The following is a 16,260-nucleotide window of genomic DNA, read 5'->3' on the forward strand; positions in this document are numbered from 1 at the left end:
AAATAAAAACTTAATAAAATAAAATAAAATAAAATCTCCACTTGGCCACGAAGCTCATTAGTGAGCCTTGGAACTCCTGGCCACTTGATATCAGAAAGGTTCCTTCGCCGTGCTTTTTTCAACACTTGCTAAAAATGTTCTTGGTTAAACAAACCTACCCAGTTGCTTAGAAATGCTGGTGTGAATTTTAATCTTAGTCTGTTGCTATTTCAGCTTTCCAGAAGTCTTAAATTATTTCCATCCATTTTTCTTATTGATCATCTTCTTGTTTTATCGTGTTTGGAAACCACTTTGGCCGGGGTTGTTTTTGCAATCCAGGAGTGTATAAATTTTATGAAACACAAATAATAAATCAGGTGAGCTTGGGCCATTCGCTGCCTCTCAGGCTAGCCTACCTCACAGGGTTGTTGTGGGGGGGGGGAGATTAAATGAGGAGGGGGAGAACCGAACTCGCCACTTTGAGCTCCTTGGAGGAAAAGAAAGGTGGAATATCAGCCATAAATAAAATACACGCATGCATAATTTTATTTGTGTGCCTCCCTTCCATAGTTCGAACCATGAAAAGTTACGACATGAAATAAAACTTTATTAGAAAAGTTGTCGTAAACAATAAATAAAACATAAAAAGACACACAACCAAACTGAGCAATTTCCACATAAATCATAATAAGATATAAAGATTCTGTGTTTCAAAAAGCATTTAAAAATAATCCATGGCATAAACACATCCCCAAGCGTTGCAGCGACAACCTCAAAGCTTCCCTGTTGCTTAATCAGTGTGATGAGCTAATAAAAAGGCTTTGATTGCAGATTAAAAATAGAGCCCTTCTTAATTAAAACGAGTCACCTGCGTTTTTCCCCCCCTTCGAGTCCACGGGAGGCTTTTGAACACCCCACCACCGCCTCCTGATTAATTTTTGAAAGAAGAAGAGAAATCTTAATTGGAAGAATTATAGAATCGTAAATCGATGTTCAGTCGGAATCTCCGTCCCTGGAACTTGAAGTCACGGGTTCGAGTCCTGACCTCCAGAGCAGGGAAAAACAACAAGCTTGCTATTTCCTCCATGCCACCTTCAAATATCCAAAAGGCTGTCAGTTAACACAGGGAAGATGGGTGCAAGCTTGTTTTCGGCTGCTCCAGACACCTGCTGGAGGTTTTTAAAGAGGGGTTAGGCAGCCATCTGCCAGAAATTCATATCTACAGTGCTATGACCCTGAAGGGGGCAAGACTCTTAGACTGGGGAACAAAAATTTTGTTGCATTGACACCTGCAGTTGTTCCAACCTAATTTCGACGTACTGATTTCATATCTGAAGTTGGTTTTGTTCTGTAAGCTCTAGGGGGGGTTTTTTTGCAGTTCATGTTTTTCACTTTTCACCACAATCTTTGTTTTTCACAATGCAAGAATTCAATATTTTATTAAACACATAGCCAAAGTAGTTCAATATGAGAGTAAATGTGACTTAGATAGCATTGAACATGACATGTATGGCATTGAAAATAACATGTATATCTATGTACAGTTGGAGGTATGCCAAAAAAAATGTATTCCCTTGGGATACACAGTATACTAGGGAACAATTATTTTTTCATTTTCTTTTGCATGAGATTTTTCAACTGTTCTTATATGTTCTTTCAATGCTGATTTCAAATCTGGAATTGATTTTCATGTACATGCTATAGTTATCTTTCAATTTCTGACTTTTGCCGATATGTCATATTTACACTGGGGATAAGTGGACACTGACATGTCGATCTACCCTAACCACATGGTAATTATTGTTTTGCAATGATTATTCAACATCAACTTCGCTGGACTGGCCATGTTGTGCGGATGCCTGATGATCGCCTTCCAAAGCAACTACTCTATTCCGAACTTAAAAATGGAAAGCGTAATGCTGGTGGTCAATAAAAGAGGTTTAAAGCCTGTCTCAAGGCAAATCTAAAAAAATGTAGTATAAACGCCGACAATAGGGAAACACTGGCCTGCGAGCGCTGCAGTTGGAGAACAGCCTTTAACAACAATGTCATGGACTTTGAAGGCACTCGAACTCAGGACGCAAGGGAGAAATGTGCTAAGAGGAAGGCTGTTAGTATTCCTGCTCCGTGATTGCAGTCATGGGATTGTTGTTTTTCACATATGTTTTGACTCTACAGAGTGGGAAGTGACGGAGACAGGATGTTTGTGTTCCTGTGTTCCGTGAAGCGGGACTATTGTCCTTTGTTCTTTTTCTCTTTGCTGTCTGATGCTAGAGAGAGAGAGAGGGAGCCGTGTTGCAGTGCTCCATGTGTGTTTATATGTAAATAAAGTAAAGGTAAAGGTAAAGGGACCCCTGACCATTAGGTCCAGTCGTGGCCGACTCTGGGGTTGCGGCGCTCATCTCGCTTTACTGGCCGAGGGAGCCGGCGTACAGCTTCCGGGTCATGTGGCCAGCAGGACTAAGCCGCTTCTGGCGAACCAGAGCAGCGCACAGAAACGCCGTTTACCTTCCCGCCGGAGCGGTACCTATTTATCTACTTGCACTTTGACGTGCTTTCAAACTGCTAGGTTGGCAGGAGCAGGGACTGAGCAATGGGAGCTGACTCCGCCGCGGGGTTTCGAACTGCCGACCTTCTGATCGGCAAGTCCCAGGCTCTGTGGTTTAACCCACAGTGCCACCCGCGTCCCATAAAATAAAGTAGTTTAGCCAAAATGCTGAGTTGCTGAGGTCTGTCACGCGAACTGCGAAGACTCTGCGGATCCCTAAGTGTGCCGGTGTCTGTTGGCATGGGTCGCCATGATGTTCGGGCTGAAGAAAGCTTTTGAAGCTCCCGAACGATCGGCCAGAAGGGAGAGAACATGCCAGTCGGGCATGTGTCTCTGCCAGGGTCCTACTTGAGTGTAGGATGAGCTCCTAACAAATCCACACCGTGATCAACTCCTGCCCGGGAACCAATGTCCCCACTGTGGAAGGATGTGTGGATCCAGAATTGGCCTCCATAGTCACTTACGGACTCATTGTTAAGACGGTGTTTATGGAAGACAATCTTATTCGGCTACAAGGGATCGCCAAAGAAGAAGAAAAAGAGGAAGAAGAGGAGGAGGAGGAGGAGGGGGAAGAAGAAGAAGAAGAAGAAGAAGAAGAAGAAGAAGAAGAAGAAGAAGAAGAAGAAGAAGAAGAAGAAGAAGAAGAAGAAGAAGGAGGAGGAGGAGGAGGTGGAGGAGGAGGAGGAGGAGGAGGAGGAGGAGGAGGAGGAGGAGGAGTGGGTTTGGCTAGATGTGACAGGAACCCAGAAAACCCACCGGTTTGCGTCTGAGAAAGTGCAGAAAAAAACCCCCAGGGGTTTTCAAATTGGTAAATTGAGCATTTAATTGGCAGAGGCAACACTAATTAACTGGGGCCTGTTATGTAACGCATTGACAGCAAAGCATCTCAGCACCCACCCACCCTTTCCACCCGCCATGCGCTAGCAAGGCTCACAGCGTCTCTTTCTCTCCACCAGCTGCCGGGTGCCAGTCCATAAGCGCTTGGCTGTTTCCCAGAGCCCACGCACCAAACGCCGGCTGGGGTTGCGCAGCGGTGCGTCAGATGCGCTCTGAACGGTTTGCAAAACATGGGCGGCGGAAGAGCCCGAGAGCATGAGCACGCGTCCCGGAAAAAGCCGAGCTCGGGCGAGCAGCCCTTTGCACATGCTCAGACACACCCTTTGCACATTCCAGAACTTGCCTTTGCTGGGCAGCCGTTGACAGGCTGGCATCCTCAGGGCGTTTTTGTTTTTGTCATTACAAAAGACTGGCCAGGCTCCCCAGGGTATCCAATCAAGTGACCATTAACAGGTAACCTGCCAGACAGGAGAGAAACAACGCACTCAGATTTCTGCTGTAGACCGCCTCTTCTGTGATGTATGTATGATGTTTCTGGGGGTGGTCTTGGACTCCAGGGTGGGCAATTTAAAATGTCTATATAAGGGCGGGCACACCTGGGTTCTGGGTCCTGCTCCGTCCTCCTGCGTGAGAGAGGGGCACCTTGTTGCAACAGTTCAATAACTTACTAGCCGCTTTGCTTCTCAATATTCTCTGGTTGGCCTCTGCTATTTTCTCTGACCGACGGAGAACCTACAAAGGACTCTATAAGGGCTCTTGTGTCCCCCATAAGGGAATAAGGGCAGATGTTCATTTATTACAGTGTCATCTGCAAATTTGACAAGCATCCCCTCAACTCCTTCGTCCAAGTCATTTATAAAGACGTTGAATGACAACAGGCCCTTCACCTTATATTTGTGCACCTGGGTCTTCCAGAATAGGAGAAGAGGTTGCTGGATCAGGCCCGTCTAGGCCAGCATCCTGTTCTCACGGGGGTGGGGGGGTGGGAGGACAACCAGATGCCCGTGGGAAACGAGTGAGCAGGATCCGACCTCAAAAGCCCTCTCAGAGCATTGGCATATTGGCTAGTAGCCACCAATCGACTTCTCTTCCTCCATGAATTTGTCCCATCCTCTTTTAAAGCCGTCCTCCTGTGGCAGGGAGTTCCACAGGTTAACGCGCGAATAAGTATTTGAAAAACCAGGCAGATTCGTCAAGGCAGGGTTCGGTTTTATGACACAACATTTGTAACAAAGGCAATGAAATAAATTCCCCCCGCCCAACCCGATATGCTTCAATCTGGAACTCGTTAAATCGGGCGATAATTTAATGGATTGGGCATTTAAACACAAACAGAGTTTGCTTTTTTTTTTTTTTTTAAGACCTCCACTTTCTGATTTCCTTACCCCATGCCCGTGAAGCTTTTTAATCAGCCTAGTAGTGCCTTTGTGGCTGATTGACCTGGAATATAAATAAATCTACATTTCATAACATGGGATAATTTTGCACCTCGGGAGTTATAGCAGTGGAGAGGGGGGAATTATCGGCGCTTTCTAGTGTTCCTGTTTGCATCTGAATATGTGCTTTCCCCCCCTATATATAACTGAATAAAAATGGTTTTTTGGAATTACATGCGGATCTGTGCATTTTTTTAAAAAGTGCAGTTATTTTGCACATGTGCTTATGGGACTCAGTCACAGCCAAGACCTCTGTGTCCTGAACATTGCTTGCACGATGTTGGGTGACGCCAGCATCGCTTCTTCCAGCTCGTGCCTCACGTATTTTGACTCTTATACAACGCCCCCCCCCCTTCATGTGCAAAGGAGGAGATTATGGAGGGGCCTGCAAGCATTTTGCTCCCCTTTCCTATACCGGCCCCTCCTCTTCTCTCGTGTTCGCGCGGAGCCAAAACCTGCCAAAGAGGAAAGGAAAATATTCATCATCGGGGAAACCGGTTTGCACAGACTCCCTTCCCCCCCCCCCCTTCTCTTTTCGTTTCTTTGCAGAGTGATTCATTCAGAAACTATGCCGGGTGCGTGTGGTGCCGTGACGCTTCTGGTGTCGCGAAACAGGTGTGGAAAACACACACACACACACACACACACACACACACACGGTTGCATCCAGAGACACTGGCTGGGAGATTCAAGGTAGAGAAAAGGAAGGATGTCTTCACACGGCACACGGTTAGACTGCGGAACTCCCTGCCACAGCAGGCAGCGTTGACCAACAGCCTGGATGGCTTTAAAAAGGGGACAGAAAGATGTTATACTGTTTTTGTATGCCACAACTGCTGCTCGAATTTTACTAGCTAAGAATTGGAAAACACAAGAAGTGCCAACAATGGAAGAATAGCAGATGAAGATGATGGACTTTTCGGAGCTGGCCGACCTGACTGGAAGAGTCCCTAACCAGAAGGAGGAGGACTACCAGGAAGAATGGATGAAATTTAAAGACTATTTACTTAAATATGTTAAACTAAACTAATTGGATTGCCTGCAAGTATCAGACAGGCTTAGGATTTAATTGCATAATGCGATGAATTAACATGTTTAAAGTTGAAATGTAAAGGGGGAAAAAGATGTTAAGTGAATAAGCTAATTGTTTTAAGAATTTAGGTACAGTGGTACCTCGGGTTACATACGCTTCAGGTTACATACGCTTCAGGTTACACACCCCGCTAACCCAGAAATAGTACCTCGGCTTAAGAACTTTGCTTGAGGATGAGAACAGAAATTGCGCCGCGGCAGCGGGAGACTCCATTAGCTAAAGTGGTGCTTCAGGTTAAGAACAGTTTCAGATTAAGAACGGACCTCCGGAACGAATTAAGTACTTAACCCGAGGTACCACTGTACTGGAAAACTGTTAAAATGATTTACACTGAAATCCAACCCGAGGGATACGAGGAAGTCACTTCACAATGTTATGAAGTTTAGTTTAAATACAGCTGAGATGTATGTATGTATGTTTGTTTAAAAATTTTCTGGAAAATTAATAAAAAAATTGTAAAAAATAAAATAAAAAGGGGACAGGGCAAATTCACTGAGCTCCGCAGGTGGAGGCAGCGATGCTTCTGAATGCCAGTCACTGGAAACCGCAGGAGGATAGAGAGCGGCTCTGGAACTCAGGACCCGCTTGCAGGGTTCCCTTAATGGGCATCTGGTCAGCTGCTGTGAGGACAGGATGTTGGACTAAATAGGCCATCAGCCTGATTCAGCAGGCTGTTCTTCTATTCTTCTGTTCTGCTGCGGAAATTTAAACCTAACTACATCTTGGGACACGGGTGGTGCTGTGGGTTAAACCACAGAGCCTAGGACTTGCCAATCAGAACTGTGAGGGGGTGAGCTCCCGTTGCTCGGTCCCTGCTCCTGCCAACCTAGCAGTTCGAAAGCACGTCAAAGTGCAAGTAGATCAATAGGTACCACTCCGGCGGGAAGGTAAACGGCGTTTCCGTACGCTGCTCTGGTTCGCCAGAAGCGGCTTAGTCCTGCTGGCCACATGACCTGGAAGCTGTACGCCGGATCCCTCGGCCAGTAAAGCGAGATGAGCGCCGCAACCCCAGAGTCGGCCACGACTGGACCTAATGGTCAGGGGGTCCCTTTACCTTTACAGTATATCTCGCCGGCCTGTGGAGGTCTGGCAAGCAAGGTGTGTGAGTGCCAGGCCTTTCCCACTCCCGCTCCCCAGGAAGCTGGTCTTCAAAGATAGACTGCCATTGAGAATGGAGGTTCATGTGGATTCTGTAGAGCTATCGTGACCCATAACATGTGGATTCTGTAGAGCTATCGTGACCCATAACCGCCGGCAGACCTCTCTCCTCCGCCGTGACAATACCATTTTGGCACCCTCCCTGCCCGCAGACTGTCTCACCAGAGTGGTGCATGCTCTGGTTATCTCTCGCTTGGACTACTGCCATGCGCTCTACGTGGGGCTACCTTTGAAGGTGACCCAGAAACTGCAACTAATCCAGAATGCGGCAGCTAGACTGGGGACTGGGAGACCACCTAACACCGGTCCTGAAAGACCTCCATTGGCTCCCAGGACATTGTGAGGGTCAAAAGTGGATCATGTTCTTTGGAGGAAAGGCAGGACAGAAATGCAGTAGCGAATAAAGTGGTACCTTGGTTCCCAAACACCAAAAACCCAGAAGTTAAGTGTTCCGGTTTTCAAACATTTCTCGGAAGCCAAACACCCAATGCGGCTGCCGGCTATTATTTCTCGGGCGCCTGCACCAATCAGAAGCTGCATCTTGGGTTTTGAAATAATAATAATAATAATAATAATAATAATAATAATAATAATAATTTCTTTATACCCCCCATCTGGCTGGGCTTCCCCAGGCACTCTGCGAGGCTTCCAACAAAATATTAAAATACAGTAATGCATCAAACATTAAAAGCTTCCCTAAACAGGGCTGCCTTCAGATGTCTTCTAAAAGTCAGGTGGTTGTTTATTTCCTTGACATCTGGTGGGAGGGAGTTCCACAGGGCAGTTTTGGAACGGACTTTGGGAACAGATTACGGTAAGTTCGAGAACCAAGGCACCACTGTACTGTCTATTATCCCATTAACTGAGGTTCTCTTATCAGCAATGCCCCTCCCCCTTTGCCCCCTCCATCCTCCTCCATGGGGCGCCCCACTTACTCGAGAGCGCAAGAAACGATGCCCAGGAAAAGGCAGGAAGCAGAGATGGAGCAGATTAACCGGGTGATTTTTTCCAGACCTCCGCCCTCTGTGGGGAGAAAAAGAGGGAGAGAAATGGGCAGGAGAGGAAGGTGTGCTTGGAAGAGGCCAGGAAGGTCTTGGGGTGGAGAGATGAGAGGATGGGGGGGGGGAGACCCAGTGTCTGGAAGGGCAATGGGGTGGGGGATAAGCTACCGTATTTTTCACTCCATAAGACACACTTTTTTCTTCCTAAAAAGTGGCCATCAACATCATAATAATAATAATTAATTATATTATTTATTTATTTATTTATTTATTTATTTATTTATTTATTTATTTATACCTCGCCCATCTGGCTGGGTTCCCCCAGCCACTCCGGGTGGCCCTCATCATCATCATCATCATCATCATGTGATAAAACATCAAACACTAAAAGCTTCCGTAGACAGGGCTGCCTTCAGATGTCTTCTGAAAGTCAGCTAGTTGTTTATTTCCTTGACATCTGCTGGGAGGGCGTTCCACAGGGCGGGCGCCACCACCGAGAAGGCCCTCTGCCTGCTTCCCTGTAACTTGGCTTCTCGTAGGGAGGGAACCGCCAGAAGGCCCTCGGCACTGGACTTCAGTGTCCAGGCTGGACGATGGGGGTGGAGGGCGTTCCACAGGGAGGGTGCCACCACTGAGAAGGCCCCGTGCCCGGTCATAAGGAAAAGCGGGATCAATACTGGGATCAAACCAGAAACCAGGATGGCGTCTGTTAATCCGGGGCTGTCCCTGGAAAATTGGGACGCGTGGAAGGTCTGCCAAAGTCCTTGGCAAGTAGGGTGGACCCTGGAAGATAAAAGGGGAGGGAGGGAGGGGGCAAGGACTGGCCAAGGAGGCGTGGGAATGGCACGCCCAGAGGGTTTGCATAAGAGACAGGGGGCTTTTTAATGTTTGAAGTTTTATTCTGTTTTTAGTGTTCTGTTGGGAACTGCCCAGAGCGGCCGGGGAAACACAGCCAGATGGGCAGGGTATTATATTATTATTATTATTATTATGATTATTATTATTATTATTATTATTATTATTATTATTATTATTATTATTATTGCAGCAAAGGAGAGAGAAGCTCCTCACCTGGGTAACAGGTTTTCATATCCCAGCAGCGCAGCTCAACTCTCCGGCAAGTGGTACAGTTCCACACCAAGGCTGATCCCTCTGGAAATGAGAGGGGGGTCAGGTGAGGGTGTGGGGCAGAGGCCTCAGAACCCCCCACCTCCCCTGGCGGAGGGGAAGGACCATAGTTGTCAACTGTCCCTTATTTGGCGGGAAACTCCCTTATCCCAGCGCCGTGTCCCGCTGCTGCCCCTTCTTGATGATGTCCCTTAAATTTCCCGGGTTTCAAAGGAAGCAGCTCCTCTCCCTCCCTCCCTGCCGGCCAGGGAGGAGGGAGGCTCCAACTGGGTTGCTTGGCTGCGTTGCTCACCCAATAAGGAGTCTAAGAACGACTGGGGGGTGGAGCTTGCATGCCTTGTGCCAATCAAATCGGCCGCGTTGCCTGGGGACTCGCCTTTGCTCAGCGCTTCCCAGCGGAGAGGTGACGGTGGTTTCCCTTGCTGCACCCCCTTTGCCGGGTTGCTGCGCTGTGGGAACCACCGCTTGAGGCTTCGTTTGGCTGCTGGCTGGGCTTTCTGCCTTTGGCTCGGAGGGGCTCAGAAGGTGAACATACCTGTGCCCTGAAAATCCCTTATTTTGGCTGCTGATCCCTTATTTTCAAGGCTGCTGGTCCCTTATTTTCAAATCTGTAAGTTGACAGCTATGGACCGAACCCAGGCCTCCTCTTCCCTGTGCAACCCTTCCCGGTTCAAAAACCAGGCTCAGGGCGGCTAACAACAAATTTAAAACACTTTAAAACACTTAATTATAGGTCTGATAAAACAATTATAGGTCCGGGAGAATTAGCTGTGGGGTCTCAGAGCGGGTGATCTTCATAAAAGGGGAGGGAAGGAAGGGGAATAAAAGATCAGGCTGAATTCAAATTAAAGGCCAGGCGGAATAGCTCTGTCTTACAGGCCCAGCGGAAGGAGGTTAAATCCTGAAGGACCCTAGTCTCATGGGACAGAGCATTCCACCAGGTGGGAGCCATCACTGAAGAGGGATGTAATAAGTGTTTTTCCATCTTTTATAAAGGTGGGGCTCTTTATCCCAGAATTTCTCGTTCTGCTATCCCGTCCCTGGAACTTACGGCAAGCCGGAGGGCACAGCGCTGGAAGAGAAAAGAGAAAAGAAGTTTATTGCAAGACACTCAGTCATCTAGCAAGCTAGTTTTTCCGGCCTGCTATCAGGGACTGGTGCTCCATGATCACTGCAGATGGTGACAGCAGCCACGAAATTAAAAGATGCCTGCTTCTTGGGAGAAAAGCAATGACAAATCTAGACAGCATCTTGAAAAGCAGAGACATCACCTTGCCGACAAAGGTACGTGTAGTTAAAGCTCTGGTTTTCCCAGTAGTGATGTATGGAAGTGAGAGCTGGACCATAAAGAAGGCTGATCACCGAAGAATGGATGCTTTTGAATTATGGTGCTGGAGGAGACTCTGGAGAGTCCCATGGACTGCAAGAAGATCAAACCTGTCCATTCTGAAGGAAATCAGCCCTGAGTGCTCACTGGAAGGACAGATCCTGAAGCTGAGGCTCCAAGACTTTGGCCACCTCATGAGAAGAGAAGACTCCCTGGAAAAGACCCTGATGTTGGGAAAGATGGAGGGCACGAGGAGAAGGGGACAACGGAGGACGAGATGGTGGGACAGTGTTCTCGAAGCTGGAAATTGTGAGGTCAGGATAGGACCCTGGAGGTTTCTGGAGCGAAGGATGCTTTTCAATCTAGGGCGTGCTGTTTCTAGTCACCCACACGCATGATTCAGATTATTTCTCCTTTGCCCTAGGGGGCAGATTCTGAGAGGAAAAATTACCCTCTTCCCTCTCGTCCCTGATGAGTGAGATTATGATTCATTCATTTATTCATTTCATAAAATCTACACACCACTTCTTTTAAAAAATGCCCTCAAAGCAGGATGCAAAGAGAACAAAACAATGAAATGATCAGTGAAAACGGTTTTTTAAAAACCAACAAAAAAACTGGCAATAAACTAAAGAGCAGATTGAAACATACACCCGCGTTCTACATGTCTGAGCAGTATTGTCTAAGCAGCAGTGGTTTTAGCAGGCGCCAAGAGGAGGACAGTTGAAGGGCGTCTGCCTGGTGTCAAGTGGCAGGGAGTTCCAAAGGTGTCGGCGCTGCCACAGCAAAAGATCTGGTTCCTAGCAAGGCAGAACGGATAGCGTGTGGAAACAGCGAAAGTTCTGCCAATCCAAGCAGTCAAGTGGGGCGTTTATGGGGCGAGGCGATCTCACAGGTGAACCCAGTCCCAGGTTGTTAAGGGCTTTAGATACTGAGAGCAACACCCCGTAGCAAATCGGCAAATCTCTGAGCAGAGGTGCGATATGGCGACAAAGCCTCCCTCCTTTCAGCAGCCGGGCTGCAGCAGTGGCGTGCAGTGAGGTTTTTCATAGGGGAACAGTTAGGGGCAGGTGCGCTAGATTGCGTGGGGCATGGGGGGGTTTGATGTCATGCGCGTGATATTGCGACGTCCTGGTGTCGTGCACGCGAGCGTAAGTGAAACCCCACATTTAAGGTGCTGGTTTTGACCTTTAAAGCCCTATGCGGCCTAGGACCCTCGTACCTACAGGACTGCCTCTCCTGGTATGCCCCGCGGAGAGGTCCACAAATGGCAACACCTTGAAGGTCCCAAGTCACAAGGTGGTTAGGTTGGTCTCAACTAGGGCCAGGGCCTTTTCAGTACTGGCCCCGACGTGGTGGAACGCTCTGTCCCAAGAGACTAGAGCCCTGCGGGACTTGACATCTTTCCACAGGGCCTGCAAGACGGAGCTGTTCCACCTGGCCTTCGGCTTAGACTCACTCTGACCCCTTATATGGGATTTGGTATATAAATTTTCCCTTGGCTTTTTTGCTGACCCACGTAGGACCAGCATGGATAGCTGGCTCGGGAGAATATCTGATGTTTCCTCCCTTTATGGTCTTGATTTATGGGCTACTACTAAAATGAGGCTGCATTTTAAGCTGCATTTTAAGCCATATTTTAATTAACTGTTTGGTGGTTGTGGTTGTTTTTCTATTACGTTTTATTGTAATTCATATTTGGTGTTAGCCACTGTGATCCCTGCTGGGGAGGGAGGGGTATAAATAAACATTTATTTACTTATTATTTATACGTGTGATATTTTGACGTCCTGATGTCGCGCACGTGAGCATAAGCGAAACCCCACGTTTGAGGGAAAAGACACTTTGCACATGCCCAGAAGCATACTCTGTTTTTCTAGCACGTTCTGTGACTGAGATGTATTTTAAAAATGTCAGAGCCGGTCCCAATACATACTGGGTCTCAGACTGAACATCCTCTCACATACCTTCTCTGCTCTGCTCTGGTATCTTAACTTCATGAAGCCAGTTCCAAAACTTTGGGAAGTCAGCGAGGCTCTGGTTTATTTCTGGTGAGGAGAAGGGACGAGAGGATTATAATCTGTTATGTACTGAGTTGAATAGGATCCAAACTGCAGCAGTCTGATTGGTCCTAGAACAATAGGATCCAAAAGGCAGCAGTCTGATTGGTCCTAGAACAATGCAGCAGTATGACTGGTTGGCAGGAACCACCCAATCATGCTCCAGATAGAAGTGAATCCACAACCTGATTGGCTTACAGTAGAATTCTGGAATTAGCCAATCATGTGCAGCCCATTGTGTAAATAATGTATATAAAGCAGATACTTTGAGGGGACTTTCCTTCATTCCTCCTCACCACTATGAGCTGAATAAAGAGCATGAAATCACTTTGCGACTCTGAGTATATTTCATAATCCCACTGCTACCACCAACAGCAGCTTCTCTAAAGCTAAAGGTAAAGGGACCCCTGAGCATTAGGTCCAGTCGTGGCCGACTCTGGGGTTGCGGCGCTCATCTCGCTTTACTGGCCGAGGGAGCCGGCGTACAGCTTCTGGGTCATGTGGCCAGCATGACTAAACCGCTTCTGGTGAACCAGAGCAGCGCACGGAAACGCCGTTTCCCTTCCCGCCGGAGCAGTACCTATTTATCTACTTGCACTGGTGTGCTTTCGAACTGCTAGGTTGGCAGGAGCAGGGACCGAGCAACGGGAGCTCACCCCGTCATTGCGGGGATTCGAAGCGCCGACCTTCTGATCGGCAAGCCCTAGGCTCTGTGGTTTAACTGCTACCACCAACAGCAGCTTCTCTAGACTGATTCAAAAGCAAGAGTTTTCACCCCCTCCCCTTTATTTTACGCCCATCGTCCCAAGGAAGCGCCAACCTCTGAAATCTGCACAGTCCAAACTGCTCCTTACCTATAACCCGGAAGACTCGGTGCGTTTTTTCCAGCAAGAGATCCAAGGACATGTCATCTGCAGGTGGGAGGGAAGAAAGGGGAACCTTGCATGAGCCACGGTGGTCTGCAACACCTGCCACCCCCAACCTGGCACCCTCCAGAGTGGCGCATGCTCTGGTTATCTCCCGCTTGGACTACTGCCATGCGCTCTACGTGGGGCTACCTTTGAAGGTGACCCGGAAACTAGAACTAATCCAGAATGCGGCAGCCAGACTGGGGACTGGGGGCGGCCGCTGAGACCACATAACACCGGTCTTGAAAGACCTTCATTGGTTCCCAGTACGTTTCCGAGCACAATTCAAAGTGTTGGTGCTGACCTTGAAAGCCCCAAACGGCCTCAAAGGCCCAGTAGACCTGAAGGAGCGTCTCCACCCCCATCGTTCTGCCCGGACACTGAGGTCCAGCTCTGAGGAATAACGAGCTTACGAAAGTACTTCAGTGGATTCTGAAAAACGCAAACTGTCTGAAGAACTGTGGTGATCTCTCCCCTTAGTTTGTCTAATTTTTAACAGCTATCTCTACTTCTTGTGGGATTGAGTTCCACAGGTCAGCTATGAAGGGAGAAGCACATTTGTTTGTCCCGAACCACCCGGAATTATATACGAGTGATTGTGTGCATGTAGAAACCTCTGGGCTTTTGCCTGACTGGAATGCAGACCACCTAGAAATTATTATTATTATTATTATTATTATTATTATTATTATTATTATTATCTCTTGCTCTGCCCCCTTTCCCCCCTCTGGCTCCCCCCACCACCAGCATGTGGAGACCTGCCCCCCAAAGAGATAACCCACAGGGAAATATAGGGGGAGCCCCATCCCTGTTGCCACCCATAAGAATATATTGTTATCATTACCGCTAATAATATTGATCTGAGCGACTATGCTAATGGGATGCATACAGAAATAATAACAGTGGCATTCCGGTCACGCATACCAAACTAATAACAGTGATGTTGCACGATGCAGACAGAAATACTAACAGTGACGTTCCATCAGTGTGTACAGAAATAATAACAGTGATGTTCTAATCGTTGCCATTAAATAATAATAAATCCTGCCCTTTTCCAGACATCCCCGAAGAGCCCCGTTTTCTCTACCTAAGGCCAAGCCCAGGGAGGACTCTCTACCCCAGGGATAACGGGTACAGTTTGCCTGGCTGTAACGCTCTCGGTATTGGGCGCAGAGGTGGGCAAAGCGGGTCTTCAGGTTCTTGGAATGGAGTCCGCAGTGGATGCACCCCTCTGTCTCGGGGCTCTCGCAGGCGAGGAGGAGGAGCAGGAGAGCCAGAGTTGTGGGCGACCGAGAGGCAGGTCCCAGAGCCCTCGGAGCGGAGAATGCTTTGGAAAGGGCCATCGGTGGGCCCACCAGAAAAGCTGTAGGCGTGGCTGGCGGAACACGTTCCAGAACCCTTTTGGTTCTTTGGGTTGGGGTTCTAAGCTGCCGCCCGGGCAACCGGTTCCAGAGTCCCGGGCGTGGGGGTTCCATTCATAAAGGGACAACTGTGGCCTCGGTCCTGTATACCTGAAGGAGCGTCTCCACCCCCATCGTCCAGCCCGGACACTGAGGTCCAGCACCGAGGGCCTTCTGCCGGTTGTCTCCCTGCGAGAAGCAAGGTGACAGGGAACCAGGCACAGGGCCTTCTTGGTGGTGGTGCCCGCCCTGTGGAATGCCCTCCCACCAGATGTCAAGGATATAAACAACTATTTTACTTTTAAAAGACAACTGAAGGTGGCCCTGTTTAGGGAAGTTTTTAATGTCTGACGCTGTATTGATTTTAATATTCGGTTGGAAGCCGCCCAGAGTGGCTGGGGAAACCCAGCCAGATGGGTGGGGTATAAATATATTATTATTATTATTATTATTATTATTATTATTTTTACGGAAATTATCAGCTTGAGCAGCAACCTCTGGAAACGAAGGGCTAAAAACCGGGGCTGCTCTCCAAAATTATCTGGTCCCTTTTAACTATGTATTTCAGGTGGTTGACTAAAATCCCTTATTTTGGCTGCTGATCCCTTTTTTTCAAATCTGTAAGTTGACAGCTATGTGTGGGGCACATCTTTAAAGTTGTTAAATGTTACAAATATTAAGCCTGAATGTATCCTTTCAACTTGACAGCCCAGGGAAGTTACCTAGCTTTAAAAATAATATAAAACCAACTCCTTTGCCAGTTTCCCCCATTCTAAAGCTATTTTCCCTTGAAAAAGGACTCCAGGAAGTTCCCAGAGGTGACAATTGCTGAGCTGATTGTTGGCCAAGGAAAGCCTAATCCCATCCCCGGACTTGCCAAGGGGTCAGACATGCCAAGGAAGTTCTCTTGTACTTTGGGTGTGGGACTTCAGAGGTGTTTGCCTCTGCTCATCTTATACCTGGGTCTTGCCCTGCCATGTCTGCTTCTGCTAATCTTGTACCAAGGACTTGTCTGGACGTGTTTGCCAAGGTTAAACTGGTGTAACCCCTGTCTACCCCTCCCCTTTGGTGACATGTCACTGATGTAGCAATGATGCTGTACAAACTGTATTCTGGGTTATGGTGGGAAAGTTTTAAAAGTCCTTGTCACCCCATCCTTGGGGTTCAGAATTCCTCTTTGAACCTGATGCGCAATAAACTTTGGTCTACGGCTATTTGCTCCGGTCGGTGGCTGGACTCCTTCCTTTATTCCGCAGGGACCCACGGGCTCTGCCCGAACAGCAGGGGGACTGAGCAGCCTCGCACCTAGATTCTTCCGTAGCATATTATGTGATCCACTGGGAGCAGTCAAGTACAACATTCCTTGTTTTCCTAGAGTGGACTAG

At 47.9% G+C, this 16,260-nt stretch overlaps 1 protein-coding gene across 1 annotated transcript; it reads right to left on the reverse strand.

The window, feature by feature from the left end:
• Positions 1 to 4,556: 4,556 nt before the first annotated feature.
• Positions 4,557 to 15,026, reverse strand: TMEM95 (transmembrane protein 95). The gene is made up of 7 exons (XM_083581212.1): positions 14,563 to 15,026; positions 13,422 to 13,478; positions 12,475 to 12,555; positions 10,232 to 10,252; positions 9,124 to 9,204; positions 7,987 to 8,074; positions 4,557 to 5,255 (listed from the first exon to the last, which is right to left on the reverse strand). The coding sequence occupies exons 1-7, from the start codon at positions 14,948 to 14,950 to the stop codon at positions 5,210 to 5,212; spliced, it is 762 nt and encodes a 253-aa protein (XP_083437338.1). The 5' UTR covers positions 14,951 to 15,026; the 3' UTR covers positions 4,557 to 5,209.
• Positions 15,027 to 16,260: the final 1,234 nt, after the last annotated feature.

Source organism: Podarcis filfolensis (assembly GCF_964270895.1).
Source record: "Podarcis filfolensis genome assembly, chromosome: 13".
Lineage (NCBI taxonomy): Eukaryota > Metazoa > Chordata > Lepidosauria > Squamata > Lacertidae > Podarcis > Podarcis filfolensis.

What these genes read in the sequence shown, in the direction of transcription:
- TMEM95 (XM_083581212.1), bottom strand. Translation starts at nt 14,950, where the DNA reads ATGGAACCCCCACGCCCGGGACTCTGGAACCGGTTGCCCGGGCGGCAG. An exon ending in CCGAGTCTTCCGGGTTATAG is followed by an intron (nt 12,556 to 13,421) that starts GTAAGGAGCAGT and finishes TCTCCTCACCAG; the next exon opens with AAATAAACCAGAGCCTCGCT. An exon ending in ACCAGAGCAGAGCAGAGAAG is followed by an intron (nt 10,253 to 12,474) that starts GTATGTGAGAGG and finishes TTTCTCTTCCAG; the next exon opens with CGCTGTGCCCTCCGGCTTGC.